This window comes from Mustelus asterias, chromosome 8, assembly GCF_964213995.1.
Source record: "Mustelus asterias chromosome 8, sMusAst1.hap1.1, whole genome shotgun sequence".
Lineage (NCBI taxonomy): Eukaryota > Metazoa > Chordata > Chondrichthyes > Carcharhiniformes > Triakidae > Mustelus > Mustelus asterias.
In genome coordinates, this window is record NC_135808.1 from 80,291,601 (window position 1) to 80,306,962 (window position 15,362).

At 42.3% G+C, this 15,362-nt stretch overlaps 1 protein-coding gene across 2 annotated transcripts in view; it reads left to right on the top strand.

Annotated features, from left to right (window-relative positions):
- LOC144497294 (laminin subunit gamma-1-like) overlaps window positions 1-15,362 on the top strand; it is a 64,779-nt gene that overhangs the window by 11,453 nt on the left and 37,964 nt on the right. For both annotated transcript variants that reach the window (XM_078218328.1, XM_078218327.1), the window contains exons 2-3: window positions 6,589-6,777; window positions 13,618-13,738. In XM_078218328.1, coding sequence (XP_078074454.1) covers window positions 6,589-6,777; window positions 13,618-13,738 — 310 coding nt within the window. The remainder of the gene's footprint in view (window positions 1-6,588; window positions 6,778-13,617; window positions 13,739-15,362) is intronic.

A 15,362-nucleotide genomic window follows, 5' to 3' on the forward strand; every position in this document is an offset into this window, starting at 1 on the left:
AGCCACTTGTCTGGCTTTGTTGAAAAGGTCCTGACTTCTGATCCATGATGTGGAAAACCTTCGTCAGTACTAGAATCTGCACAGAGGGCAGTCAAAAGAATCAGCACAGCACATACTCCCTTTTTATGGCACTCGCTGTCATCGGGTAAGTTGAAATGTTCTGTGGGATTGTTAGTGAATGGTTGATGGGTGAATCTTGGTGAGCGGATGGGTAGGGTGAGGGTTGATAGGTGGGTGATGGAAATGGGTAGGAGGGATGAGGTAAGTGGGTAGAATGGCAGACAGGAAGGGTGGCAAGTAGGTGAGATAGTAGGGTGGCTGGTAAGGTGGCAGATGGGTATGGGGAAGGTGGGTGTGTGGCCTGTGGGTGAGATGATAGAATGGCAGGTGCTTAGGGTGTAGGATGGCAGGTGGATAAGATGGTAGGGTACAAGGTAGGGAGGGTGGCAGGTGTGCAAAGTGGCAGGTGAGTGTGGTGGTAGGAGAAAAATAATCAAATTTGTTAGACAATTACAGAATGGGGCTAGAGAGCTAAAATTCTTCAATATTCAATCACTCAGCGGCTTGCCTTGGAGTAAGACTTTTACTGAACCAGTTATTGAACCTTCCTTTCCTTCTTTAAGGCCATTCCATTGTCAAAACTCACCTAGAAGCACAGAATCATAGAATCCCTACACCCTACAGTGCAGAAAGAGGCCATTGGGCCCATCGAGCCTGACCGACAACAATACCATCCAGGTCCTATCCCCGTAACCCCATGTATTTACCCTGCTGATCTCCCTGACACTAAGAGGCAATTAAGCATGGCCAATCCACCTAACCTGCATATCTTTGGAGTGTGGGAGGAATGCGGAGCACTCGGAGGAAACCCACGCAGATTCAAGGAGAATGTGCAAACTCCACATAGACAGTCACCTGAGTCTGGATTTGAACCTGGGTCCTTGGTGCTGTGAGGCATCAGTGTTAACCACTGTGCCACCATGTCGCCTTTCGCCTCTGTAAAGATGCTCTTTCACTAGTTTACGGAAAACACAATTTGTTTATTTACAGGTTAAAACTATACAGAGGCTTGCAGCCTCGTGACTGTATTCAGCTCCCAAGATGACTCTGAGTACAGAAACCCACGCTTCAGGATGACCCCTCTACCCTGCTCCTTCCTCTGCAGATTGATCTTTAAAGGGACAATCACCACAATCTCCTTGATCAAACTTTTGATTACCCAACCTAATATCAACTTTATCTCAATTTCTATTTTTGTCTATTTATATAGTTGTGAAATGTTTTATTAAAAGGACAAAGTATTCAGTTGAAATGACCCATGTTACTAACTATTATAAAGGGAGATACTTGCATGCCTAATGGTGTTTCTCAGATCTTCCTTGGTCTGGTCAAAGACAACCAGAGACTGGGATTCATTCTGTGAACACCATCGTGGCAATGGGCGGTATGTTCAGATAATGATGATTTTTCAGAGGGAACCTTACAGAGTTATGTAAGATCCTTTCCAATACACCATTGCAGTAGGGGCAAGATTACACTACTTCACGGTTCTGAAAGTGCAAAGCCAGTAAGGACAGTTGTCAGAAAATATTCCCTTAAAGAAATGAAAGGTTAAGAAAGACTTACATTTATAAAGGGCCATTCACGGTTGTACCGAAGCACTTTTCAGCCAATGAGCAAATGACGTATTTTGGAATTTATTTTAGTCACATTTTTTAAACCTCAGGAGCATTTGCACAGAGGTGATTATTATTTGTTTTGACAGGAAGAAAAGCTGAGGCCTGATTGTATAACAGGAAGATGGTATGGCATCAGTGTTTGAGAAGGACTCAGGAGCCTTTACCATGTCACTTTGTGATGAAATTGAAGAAAGTAACCAGGAATGGTCATGATTTTGAGGCGGTGCAGGGGTGTGGGGTGCGGGAAGGGTAATTGCTGCCTTGTAGCTGGAATTATTGGTTATTTGCAGAACAAAATAAATGTAGAGGAATTCAAAAATCAGGATTAATTTTGGTCAGGACTCTTGGGTTAAACCTGAGGCCAATCCAAAAAAATTGTGCCAATTGAGAAGTAACATGCTACAGACATGGTAAATAAATAAGTAAATCTATTATACTGAGGACTGCTAAAATGCATCTAAATGTGGTAGTTGATCAATTATTGCAGAAAGAAAAATGTTAGCAATATCATTCTTTAGTCATTATCCTGCTAATCCCAGGTGAGACATTAGTTACATAAGGCAGGCAGTTTATCCAACATTTAGGCAGTGAGAATCTATGGATATGAAAAGTAAAGAGCATTGCTAATGAGAGTTCTAAGAGTGATGAGTGTTATCTGTGACTGTATGTGTGTGTACTTAATGAACTGCTTTATCATGAATTTGTACAGTGCGCTATAGGGTACTTGTCTCATGCCTCATTGAGGTGATCAATAAACATTGCATGGTTGAACTTCAATAAAAGCTTGGATCACAAACTACAAAGCGCATTACTTCCAAGTCAGTTGAGATACCAAAGCCAGATTCCAGCTAAAGACATGAGGACATTTAGTCACTGTGTTTCAAAGTATGACTTAACAATACTGTATTACACTGACAATATTAAAGAATAAGGCGCCTGAGTAATGTTATAACGTTAGAGCTCAAATAAGACTCAAAACAAAACCACTGTCACTTTCAGATAACCAAGCACAACTGTGATTAACACTTCATTAACACATCTACAACCCTGCAACCCTTAACTTGCAAACAGTGCAACCAGCAGTGGGGAAAAGGATTGAAAATTATTTTCTTATGACTTTTTTTATTAATAGGACAAGTGATTTATCCTTCAGAAACTAATGTATCCGCTGCCTTCTTATCCTATGATACTGTGCCAAAAAATCGTCACACTACCACACAAGCAAAGTTTGTGATGTTGCATCATTCAAATCACCTACACAGTTATGAGAAATTGTTAACTGTTCATTAGTTGGATTAAATGACTCAATGTAATTGTCAAAATATTGGACAGCTACTACTTACTTCATTCTAGTTTAAATTGTAAAATAGTTGCTGAAGTGTAACTCCATGTTTTCTCTGTGAACTAAATATTAGTGAATTCAGGATGGAAAGGAAAGGCTCTGTGTTGTAGTTCACCTTGATTTAAATACAGTGAGGATACAAGCAGGGGAAGAGTTTAGCCTCATGGCACTATGTACTGCAACTCATGCAGCTGTTTTATAATATGTCTAAGTGGAAGTTGCCAAATCATTGGTAATTATTGGCAAATTCCCGACACAAAGTGCAATTTGAATTACAGCCAAGTCTTGCAGATGTTATGGCCAGAGTCACTTAGCATGTAATAGGACTGTTGTCACGTATGCTTCTGTGGAGTGGTTGAAACCGTTGTACAACATTTATTGCTGTGGGATCATCATGTACTGGGCTGAAGCTTTTAATCTGCAGTGGCAAGGTCTGATTTTCATCAGATATTTGGCAAACATGCTTGTTGAGACATACTGGCTCCCTATCAGTTTATTGCATTTGGCCAGACTGGAAGGTATCAGGTTTCATCGCTGACAGTCTCTGCTCAGCTGGCAAAGCACGGGTGTTAGGTGTAGTCCGATAGGCCCCAGTGCCCTTGAGCTAGGGAGGGGGAAATCAATTCGCATTTCTCTTGCTGATCACTACATGTAGTGATCCATGTTGGTAAGGATCTAAATCTAAAGAAGACATGAAAGTTAGGTGGACTGCCATGTGAATGTGGAATATGTTGCTATTTAAAATAGCACACCATTCAAACTAAAGGGAAAGACCTTAAGATTAAGGAAGACTTAGGTCATGGAATCAAATACATTCTATGCCTTGATATTGATAATAAAATATACAGTGGTTCTGAAGAACAATAAATACTCCAAACCAATAGGTAATGGCAAGGTGGGGATTTGGCTATGTTTCAGGACACATGGCTGGCATTCATGCCTGAGTTCACACATGAAGGATTGGTACTTGTGTGAGGTGCCCGAGGGTGAGCGCTGCCAGTAGATCTGTATCCGTGCATGAGGCAGTGCCTTCAGGAGAGGCAAGTAGAAAGTGGGAAGTGACAAATAAAAGGGACATGATAAATCTTCTTTTCAAGAAAGACAAGCACTGTAAATCCACTCCATGGGCTGCATAGTTACAGTCACGGCAAATACCAACTTCTCCTTGAATATTTATCAGTTGCTGTATGCAACCTACTGCAAACCATTGATGCATTTATGAAACAGCAAGTATGATGACAAGTACTGCTCTTTGCTGAATGATGTTGAAATGATGTGAAAGATGTCACACAGCTTGGAAAAAAGGAAGCAGCTGATCCTCTTGCATATCTATAAAGATGTGGATGTGATTCCATGGCACTGTGAAGGGATGATGTGGAGATGCCGGCGTTGGACTGGGGTGAACACAGTAAGAAGTCTCACAACACCAGGTTAAAGTCCAACAGGTTTATTTGGTAGCAAATACCATAAGCTTTCGGAGCGTTGCTCCTTCGTCAGATGGAGTGGAAATGTGCTCTCAAACAGTGCACAGAGACACAAAATCAAGTTACAGAATACTGATTAGAATGCGAATCCCTACAACCAGCCAGGTCTTAAAGGTACAGACAATGTGGGTGGAGGGAGCATTAAGCACAGGTTAAAGAGATGTGTATTGTCTCCAGACAGGACAGCCTGCAAGTCCAGGAGGCAAGCTGTGGGGGTTACTGATAATGTGACATAATGTTGGATTTATGTCACATTATCAGTAACCCCCACAGCTTGCCTCCTGGACTTGCAGGCTGTCCTGTCTGGAGACAATATACATCTCTTTAACCTGTGCTTAATGCACCCTCCACCCACATTGTCTGTATCTTTAAGACCTGACTGGCTGTAGGGATTCGCATTCTAATCAGTATCCTATAACTTGATTTTGTGTCTCTGTGCACTGTTTGAGAGCACATTTCCACTCCATCTGACAAAGGAGCAGCGCTCCGAAAGCTTATGGTGTTTGCTACCAAATAAACCTGTTGGACTTTAACCTGGTGTTGTGAGACTTCTTACTGTGAAGGGAGACAGTGCAAGGTTTCTGATCTGGAAGAGAAACAGTGCCATCTTGTGTACTTTCTTGTACACTGGACTCTGCAATCTTCCAGAGTATTGCTGATGTAAACTGTATTTTTAATAACTTGCGCTAAGAACCCTTAACATAAAAGGTTGGGTCTGCTCATCTCATTAGATTTCATAATGGAAGTCAGCCATTTCATAAACAAAAATAGCCAAAGCTGCACTAAAGACCCTGCACAGCTTGTCTACTTGTGGCTGGCTTTAAAGTGGGAAATGTGTGTTTGATAACCATTGAAAATGAGTTGAACTACAGATCATAAGATAAATGCTAGTATTCAGAATAGGAACTTGATTGATTGGAACCCTAATAGAAACAAATATAAGAAAGAAATATTTGCATTTACATTTCACCTTATCATCTGATCAGATTGTCTTAAAACACTGTACAATGAATGACTGTTTGATTGCAGTGACTAGGTAAACTATATAGAAATGGTTTTTTAAAAACTTGCGTTATTTGCCTGTTTTATTAAAATATGTTTGATAAAGGAGTATGTAAGATGTGCTCTAATAAAAGAGAAATGGTAGTTTCTAAAATTAAGTGCTGTTTGATACAGTATTTCTATTTTAAATTATAATAAATCAGCTCTTATAAATAGTTGAGAGCTTGTCAGTGAGTTCCATGGTAATGAGTAGTGGTATGTGAAAGTCTGGTTGAGATGGTGCCAAGCCATTCCATTTGGGTGAGATAGCTTTCAGAGATGTTAGAAAATAGCCCTTACGAGTTACTGTGGTTACCCTCTTCCCTACTGATATAATGCTTTTCATTTCATTACTTTATGAATCTTGTGCTGTAATTTGTTACAATTTCAACTTTCTTAAATGTGATATTTAATTCCACGGGTAGTGTAATATTTTGTACCAAATCATTTGACAGCAAAATGGGGTTACAGGTCAAAGGTAAAGTATTCTATTACAGCCTTTCCTTTGTGCAGTTACATGAGCAGAACAGAATTATTATCCATGATTAGTGTGAACATCAAAGAAAATAACTGATCTTAGCCCATGCAGAAAGAGTTGTTTTTATCAGTCAGGTGAACTTTGACCTCTGTTGCTAATGTATTGCTGCATCTGCTGATGAGTACTGTCATGATGAGTGAGCACATTATAACTATAATAACTCCAGGAGTCAGCTGCAAAGGAACAGTGCTTTATTGCACAAAATAAAATAAAGCAAAACCACAAGCCTGTGGTGAACATTAACAGGTCTCAACTAGGACGATATCATAATGGACCCACTCAGAGGCCTGCTTTATAGAAGGCTTGGTATATGAGCTCTACCTGGTAAGTAATTACCAATCACCAGGGAGCTCGTATTCTACAAGTCCTACAATAATTCCCCATGCAATTCCTGGGGGTTATCACAGTAACAATATGAATAAAAAATACACTGGTTTCGGTTAGTAGTGATGGCTTTGTCATTAGCAGACACTATTATTCATGTTATTTATTGTCTCGCCACAGAATGCAACTGTAATCGCAGGGCTTACCAATGCGAGTGGGACCCTAGACTATACCAACAGACTGGAAGTGGTACACGCTGTTTGAACTGTGTCGGTAACACTGAAGGACTACATTGTGAGAAATGTAAGGAAAATCACTACCTTCCCAGGCCAGGAGGACACTGTCAACCTTGCAGATGCAACTCACTGGGTAAGTGCATGGAATTAGAAATTATGCCTTTCTATAATGTTAAGCTGAAAGTTAAGGCTATATTGGATTAGGGTTAAGGTTAATCAGATTAAGAATTACATCTTAATCCATTTTTACTTTACCTGAAAGAATGTGAGTGAGCTCTTGGGACCATTTTCTACATTCAATATTTGTTATCAATCTCCACATATGATTTGGTGATTTTTGCTGCTTGTTTGGGAGTATGAATTAACAAGATTAATGGGTGGCACGGTAGCACAGTGGTTAGCACTGCTGCTTCACAGCTCCAGGGACCTGGGTTCGATTCCCGGCTTGGGTCACTGTCTGTGTGGAGTTTGCACATTCTCCTCGTGTCTGCGTGGGTTTCCTCCAGGTGCTCCAGTTTCCTCCCACAGTCCAAAGATGTGCGGGTTAGGTTGATTGGCCATGCTAAAAATTGCCCTTAGTGTCCTGAGATGTGTAGGTTAGAGGGATTAGTGGGTAAATATGGGGGTAGGGCCTGGGTGGGATTGTGGTCAGTGCAGACTCGATGGGCCGAATGGCCTCTTTCTGTACTGTAGGGTTTCTATGATTTTTCTATGAAGAAGCATAGAATCCCTAAAGTGCAAAGGGAGACCATTCGGCCCATTGAGCCTGCACTGATAACAATCCCACCCAGGACCTACCCCGTAACTCCACATATTTACTCTGCTAATCTCCCTGACACTAAGGGGCAATTTATCATGGCCAATCAACCTAACATTTTTTTAAACTTTATTTATTAGTGTCACAAGTAGGCTTACATTAACACTGCAACGAAGTTACTGTGAAAATCCCCTAGTTGCCACACTCCGGCATCTGTTCAGGTACACTGAGGGAGAATTTAACATGGCCACTCCACCTAACCAGCACATCTTTCAAACTGTGGGAGGAAATCGGAGCACCTGGAGGAAACCCATGCAGACACGGAAAGAACGTGCAGACTCTGCACAGATAGTGACCCAAGCTGGGAATCAAACCTGGATCTCTGGCACTGTGAGGCAGCAGTGTTAACCACTGTGCCACTGTAACCTGCACATCTTTGCAGTGTGGGAGGAAACCGGAGCACCCGGAGGAAACACACGCAGAATGTGCAAACTCCACACAAACAGTCACCCTAGGCTGGGATTGAACCTGGGTCCCTGGTGCTGTGAGACAGCAGTGCTAACCACTGTGCCACCATACTGCCCTACCAACCAGTGCCCTGCATTTATTTTGCTGTAAGAGTTTTAACAACACCAGGTTAAAGTCCAACAAGTTTATTTGGTAGCAAATGCCATATTTTGCTGTAACATGAGGCCTTACTGTGATGGCAGTTATTCAGACCCACTTTGACATGGGTCTGTTTTCATTTCTTTGTACTGTAATCATACATAATTCCAAGATTAGCTGATAGAAGGGGAATCTTGCATTTGTGGTTGATAACGTTCCCTTGATTTAAAACAAAAAAGACAAGACAAACATAATTAGGAGAAAAATGTTGTTCGTGTACTGCAGCTTCAAAGCAGTACTATGCAGACTTTGTAGATTCCCTGGGGGTAGGTAGCACCTACCAGTCAGATCATGTAGGTTTCCTCAGTGATGTCAATGAAGAAAGCCATGCAGGCCCCATAAGTGATATCCCACAACAATGTCTGCCACCGAGTTCGTGAGTCGTAGAAACATTATGGCGCAAAGGAGGCTGTTCATGCAGGCTCTCCGTAGAGCAATCCCATTCCCCTGCTCAATCCCCATAGCTTTACACACTTATGTCCCTCAATTTCCTTTTGAAATCGTCTCTGCTTCCACCATCCTCACAGACAGTGGGTTCAGTTTATTATCATTCACTGTTAAAAATACTTCTTCCTCAAGTCCCCACTTCCCACATTATATCTTGCCCAAAACCTTAAACCTGTGTCTTCTAGTCCTTATACAATCAGCTAATGGGAACAGCTTTGTCTACGTTGTTTAAACAGTCATAATTTCATGCATCTCTATCACAGAGTTCATAGAATCCCTACAGTGCAGAAGGAGGCCATTCGGCCCATCGAGTCTGCACCGACAACAATCCCACCCAAGCCCTATCCCTGCAACTCCCGTATTTACCCTACTTGTCCCCCTGACACTAAGGGGAAATTTAGCATGGCCAATCCACCTAACCCGCACATCTTTGTGGGAGGAAACTGGAGCACCCAGAAGAAGTCCATGCAGACACGGGGAGAATGTACAAACTCCACACAGACAGTGACCCGAGGCCAGAATCAAACCCAGGTCCCTAGCGCTGTGAGGCCACAGTGCTAACCACTGTACCACTTTGCAGCCCTAACCAGATCTTCCCCAATCTCTTAAATCCAAGAAGAACAACCCCATCTTCTCCAATCTAACCTTGTAGCTAAAATCCCACATCCCTGGAAACATTCTAGCAAACCCTCTCAAAGGGCACTTGCTCTTCTAAAGGGCTACTGACCTTCCTCCAAAGATGCCCCAGGACCATATCCAAAAGGATAACTTACCTCTCTGGACGGGTACTCTACCTCTCCAAAAAAACTGGCAAGAATATACTTTCTCCTACCAGGCTTAATGTGCATAAATTGTATTTTTCATTCCCTCCCTGTGAAAATCAGACCAGACTGAAGGCAGCTGCACTTTAACATGTGCAACTGCCTCTGTGAACCACAGATGTTCCTCAACCCACTCCGGTTCCCCCCTCACTGCTAATGTGGCAGAGGTTGGGTTCAGGAGCAGGACTTCTGAATTCTAGCCTCCAGCGCCAGATGGAGAGCCTTGCCGGCAGCGTGAAAATTCAGATCTAATTGTGGCCTAACCAGAACTTTTTAAGGCTGTATTTATGAAACCAAAGATCCATATGCTTTGCTAATTACTCGCGTAATATATCTAGCCATTTTCAAACATCTCTGCATATGAGCACTTGTTCCTCTGTACCTACATCCCTGCACATGCTTTAGAATTGTGTCATTAGATCTATATTGCCTCTCATTGTCTCTTCTGACAAAATGCATCAACTCACACTTCTCTGTGTGGAATTCTATCGGCCACTTATCTTCCCATTCTGCTAACCTATTTATGTCCTGTTGCAGTCAAATGGTTTCATCTTCAATGATTACAAAAACAGCCCAGAGGGTGATTTTCCCCAAAAAAACAATGCCCAATGCGCAGGAAAACGAGTGATTTTCCCGTCCGATCTTTGGGCGAACTTAGTCAGTTGAATTTCTGGCACTCTGTGCTTCACAGAATGAGCCAGGGGATTCACGCTGGTAGTGGGGTGGGCGGGGCCTAATCCTGTCTGAGAGGCTGGCATCAGCGCTCTGAGTGGGCCACTGTGCATGCGCCAATCTCCCAGCACTGGCTGCCCATCGCTGGCCTCCCGATCACCAGCCTCCCGATGGCTTCCCTGATCCCTCTGACCACCGGCCCTGACCCTCCCCTGATTGCCACCCAGTGCCACCCTGGCAATGCTAGCACTGCCAGGGTGCCAGGCTAGCATTGCCAGGGTGGCACTGACAACAGGGCACCCCCCCTATCCCTAACCTGCTGGGGGGGGCCTCAATAGCCTCTGCCCCCACTAGCGAGGCCATCACACCTGGTCCATATTGCTGGGGACCAGCTTTAATCCCTGCTGGTGGGAACCTCCCCCGGTGGGGGTAGGAACTTTAGTGCGCCCGGACAATTGAGTCCCAGGCTCGCTAGAGAGATGCTAATCACTATTAGCATATTGTAATCAACCTCATGCCGTTTCCTGGCCCACAGCGCAGCGGGCTGGGAAAATAGTAACGTTTATTTATTAGTCATAAGTAAGGCTTATTTTCCCTGCAAATGAAGCTACTGTGAAATTCCCCTCGTCACCACAGTCCGGGTCAATGCACCTAACCAGCACAATTTTCAGAATGTGGGAGCAAACTAGAGCACCCGGAGGAAACCCATGCAGGCAGAATGTGCAAACTCCTCACAGACAGTGACCCGAGCTGGGAATCGAACCCGGGTCCCTGGTGCTGTGAAGCAGCAGTGCTAACCACTGTGCGACTATGCCCCCCGTGTCTTCCAACCAGCAGTCTGAAAAACAACCATTTACCATAACGTGGCGATTTCTGTCCTGAGACCAGTTTTTTCTTAATCCACACTGATACTGACCGTTTATTGCATGAGCCTCATTTTTGTTAACTAGCCTTTCACCAGGCCCTTTGTCGAATGCTTTCTTAAAATCCCATATAAGCAATATCCATTGCATTCTCTTCACCAACTTCCTCTGTTATTTCATGAAAATATTCAATAAGATTAGTCAAGGATGATCTGCCTTTTAAAAATCCTTGCTGCCTACAATTAGTTAATTCAAACCTCTCCAAGTGTTGCTCCACCCCCCAACCCAATTATTGTTGCTAAAACCTTGTCTATCACTGATGTTAAGTCTGTAGGTACCAGGAATGTCCATACACCCTCTCTTGAATAAGGGTATCACATATGCCTCTCTCTATACCTGTGGCACTACCCCTATATCTAGGGAAGTTTGGAAAATTATGGCAACACAACTACTATCTCCACCTTACTTCCTTTAGCAGCCTGAAATGCAAGCTATGCAGACCAGGCAATTTATCTAAGTATAGTACATCTGCCTATTAATTTTCATCCCATGTTGCAACTACCATCTCTGCTTCTACCAGTGTTCTGTCATCTCCCTTTTAGTAAACACTGATACAAATGCTTATTAAGCCTGTACCTCTAAGCATACATCACATCTTTATTTCTAATTGGACCCACTCCACCTCTTACTACGTGCTTATTATTTACATGCCAATAGAAGATTTTTGGGTTCCCTCAGAGAATCAGTGTAGTCTATGAAATGTGGCTTTATAGTAGTGAAACATTAGCATATATTTCCCCCAGCCCAGTTGTTTTACCAGTCTGTGTATTTTTCTAAGCACGTAATAATGTATATTGAGGCAATTAGACACTTTAATCTGTGTATGTACAAAGCAGCGATTATGGGAGATAGCTATTTATTCTCAGCACTTTTAGACAGAAAACAAATTGAAGTTGCAGCATCACTAAGACAGGAACAATATTTATCTTATAACAACGCTGTGCAAGGGCTCTGTTTGGATTCTTTGCATTTTATAACAAATTATAATAAATACGACCAGTTTGATCTATCAAATCTGTACATGGAAAAACATGTTTACTTAAGTTTATTTATTTATATATTATAAAATGACTTATATTAACACTGCAATGAAGTTACTGTAAAATTCCCCTAGTCGCCACACTCCGGCACCTGTTTGGGTCGATGCACCTAACCAGCACGTCTTTCAGATTGTGGGAGGAAACCGGAGCACCCAGGGGAAACCCATGGGGACACAGAGAGAATGTGCAAACTCCGCACAGACAGTGACCCAAGCCAGGAATCGAACCAGGGTCCTTGGTGCTGTGAGGCAGCAGTGCTAACCACTGTGCCACCGTGCCAGCCTATTGGTAATGTAAAAATAGTTAACTAATGGGATCAGCTATAATCAGTTATTATAACAGCTATTGGGTAAATGCACTTTCATTTGATCTGCTCAGTACTCTTGACTGATTCCGAGCCTTGTGTGATTACACAGGTTGCACAGCCCGAACACTGTCCCTTCAGAACCCTTTAATAAGAATGGAAATGGCAACAACCAGAAATAGAGATAGTGAAGCTCCTGTTAATAGAAGTTTATTATTACCTTGTGACCAATGAACATATGTAGGCAAAACTAATAACAATAATTGGCTAGCTACTGTTATATTATTAATGTTATATCTGCATAGGTACCCACTCATTTTATGAAAGATAAAATTATTCTGTTTGAATGACATTATGATTTAACGGGGAGGCGATGGCCTAGTGGTATTATCACTAGACTATCAATCTAGAGCCTCAGCTAATGTTCTGGGGACCTGGGTTTGAATCCTGCCACAGCCAATGGTGGAATTTAAATTCAATTAAAAAATCTGGAATTAAATCTGCTGATGACCATGAAATGATTGTTGGAAAGACCCATCTGGTTGTCCTTTATGGAAGGAAATCTGCCTTTTTTTACCTGATCTGGCCTACATGTGACTCCAGGGCCACAGCAATGTGGTTGACTCTCAACTGTCCTCCAAGGGCAAATAGGGATGGTCAATAAATGCTGGCCAGCCAGCGACACTCATGTCCCACTAATGAATTTTTAAAAATTATATCTCATCTTTAGTGATATAAAACTGGTGACATCAAAGACTCCATGGAATGTATTATCTTTTATATGATTTAACCAAGACAGCATCGGGAGTACCCAGGAAGCAGGTTGTTGCTCTGCTTACCCTCAAGGTTAAGAGAAAGTTTGAAGAAAAATGAAGAAGGAAGAACAGCTTTGACTTTTGTCCATTGTTCATGTAGTAAACAGATTGCAATAGAGCACATGGGATGGTTCTCATGTTAAGCAATAATTAGGGGAGTGCATTATTCAAAATTCTCTTTATCACATTGTTGAACCATTTGAAAACACTGGAACAATGAGCTGCTTCTTGAACTGTGACATTGATATGCAAAGTACTTGTAGCCAGCCAGTTTGTTCAGAATTACCCTGGGCTCTATAATATCTACCTGAACCTCAGTTTTATATATTTTATAGACTGAGGGCAGCAACTCTAATAATGCAACACCCAGTTCTTTAGGATTATACTGAAGATCAACCTGTATTATGATCCTGAAATCCTGGGTGGATTTTGCATTCACAAACTTCGAATCAGCAGTAAGTGTTAAGAAAAGCTGACATGAACTACATTTCGTGCCCGCAACAAAATCTTGTTTTAATGTTTCCTCAGGTTCCACAGGAAGTGGTTGTGATGAATATGGTCGTTGTAGGTGTAAACCAGAAGGTGTGATTGGAGACAAATGTGACAAATGTCAGCCTGGTTTTTACTCATTATCCAGCACTGGTTGCAAGTAAGTGAGCTGATAACTTCTCCTGACTGAAATTCCCCGTCCCACAGTGTGACATACAAAAGCTGTACATTTAATGGATAATAGAAACAGAAAATTCTGGGAGGTTGATATTGTTATTGGGAACATGTTAGGGTATTTAGAAATACATAATCTAATCAAGCAGAGTCAGCATAGTTTCATGATGGGGAAATCATGCCTGACAAATTTATTAGAATTCTTTGAGGTGGTGTCGAGCAGGATGGATAAGGGAGAACCACTGGATGTAATATACTTGGATTTCCAGAAAGCATTAATAAGATACCACACAAAAGGCTTCTTAATAAGTTAAGAGCCCATGGTGTTGGCAATAGCATATTAGCATGGTTAGAGGATTAGCTAACTGATAGAAGACAGAGAGTTGGGACAAGAGGGACGTTTTCAGGATGGCAACCTGTAACTAGTGGAATGCTACAGGGATCAGTGCTGGGACCATAATTATTTACATTACATATTAATGACTTGGACGAGGGAAGTGAATGTACAATTGCCAAGTTTGCGGATGACTCAAAAACAGATGGGGAAGGCAAGTGGTGGGGTTTGACACAAAGAACCTACAGAGGGATATACACAGGTTAGATTACTGGACAAACACTTGGCAGATGGAATATAATGTCAGAAAATGTGAAGCTATGCACTTTGGTAAGGAGAATAAATGGGCAGAATATTATTTAAATGGAGAAAGATGGCAGAAAACTGCAGCACAGAGGAATTTGGGGTCCTCGTGCATGAAACATTTAAAGCTATCATAGAAGCTCAGCAGGTAATCAGGAAGACAAATGAAATATTGGCCTTTATTTCAAAGGAAATTGAGTATAAGGAAGGGGCCACGGTGGCACAGTAGTTAGCACTGCTGCCTCACAGCACCAGGGACCTGGGTTCGATTCTGGCCTTGGCTGACTGTCTGTGTGGAGTTTTCACGTTCTCCCTATGTCTGTGTTTGTTTCCTCCGGGTGCTCCGGTTTCCTCCCACAGTCCAACAATGTGCAGGTTAGGTGGATTGGCCATGTTAAACTGACCCTTTAATGTCCAAAGATGTGTAGGTTAGGTGAATTAGCCATGGTAAATGTGCACGGTTATGGGGCTAGCGCAGGAAGGTGTGCCTGGGTAAGATGCTCCTTCAGAGCGTTGGTGCAGGCTCGATGGGCCGAATGGACTTCCTCTGCACTGTAGGGATTCTATGGTTCTATAAACTTAGGAAAGTCTTGCTAAAACTATACAGTGCTAGTTAGACAACACTTGGAATACTATGAACAATTTTCGTCCCTTTAGCTAAGGAAAGATATACCAGCATTGAAGACAATCCAGAGAAGGTTCACTAGGTTGATTCCAAGTAGGGAGGCATTTTTTGATGAGGAGAGGTTAAGTAGGTTAGACCTGTACTCATTGGAGTTTAGAAGATTGAGTGGCGACCTTATTGAGACATATAGGATTCTCAGGGGGCTTGACAGGGTAGGTGCTGAGAGGTTGTTTCCCCTTGTGGGAGCGTTAAGCACTAGAGGGGATACTCCCAGAGTAAAGGGTCACCCATTTAAGACAGAGATGAGAGGAATTTATTCCCTTAGGTGACAGTGAAACTGTTGAATTC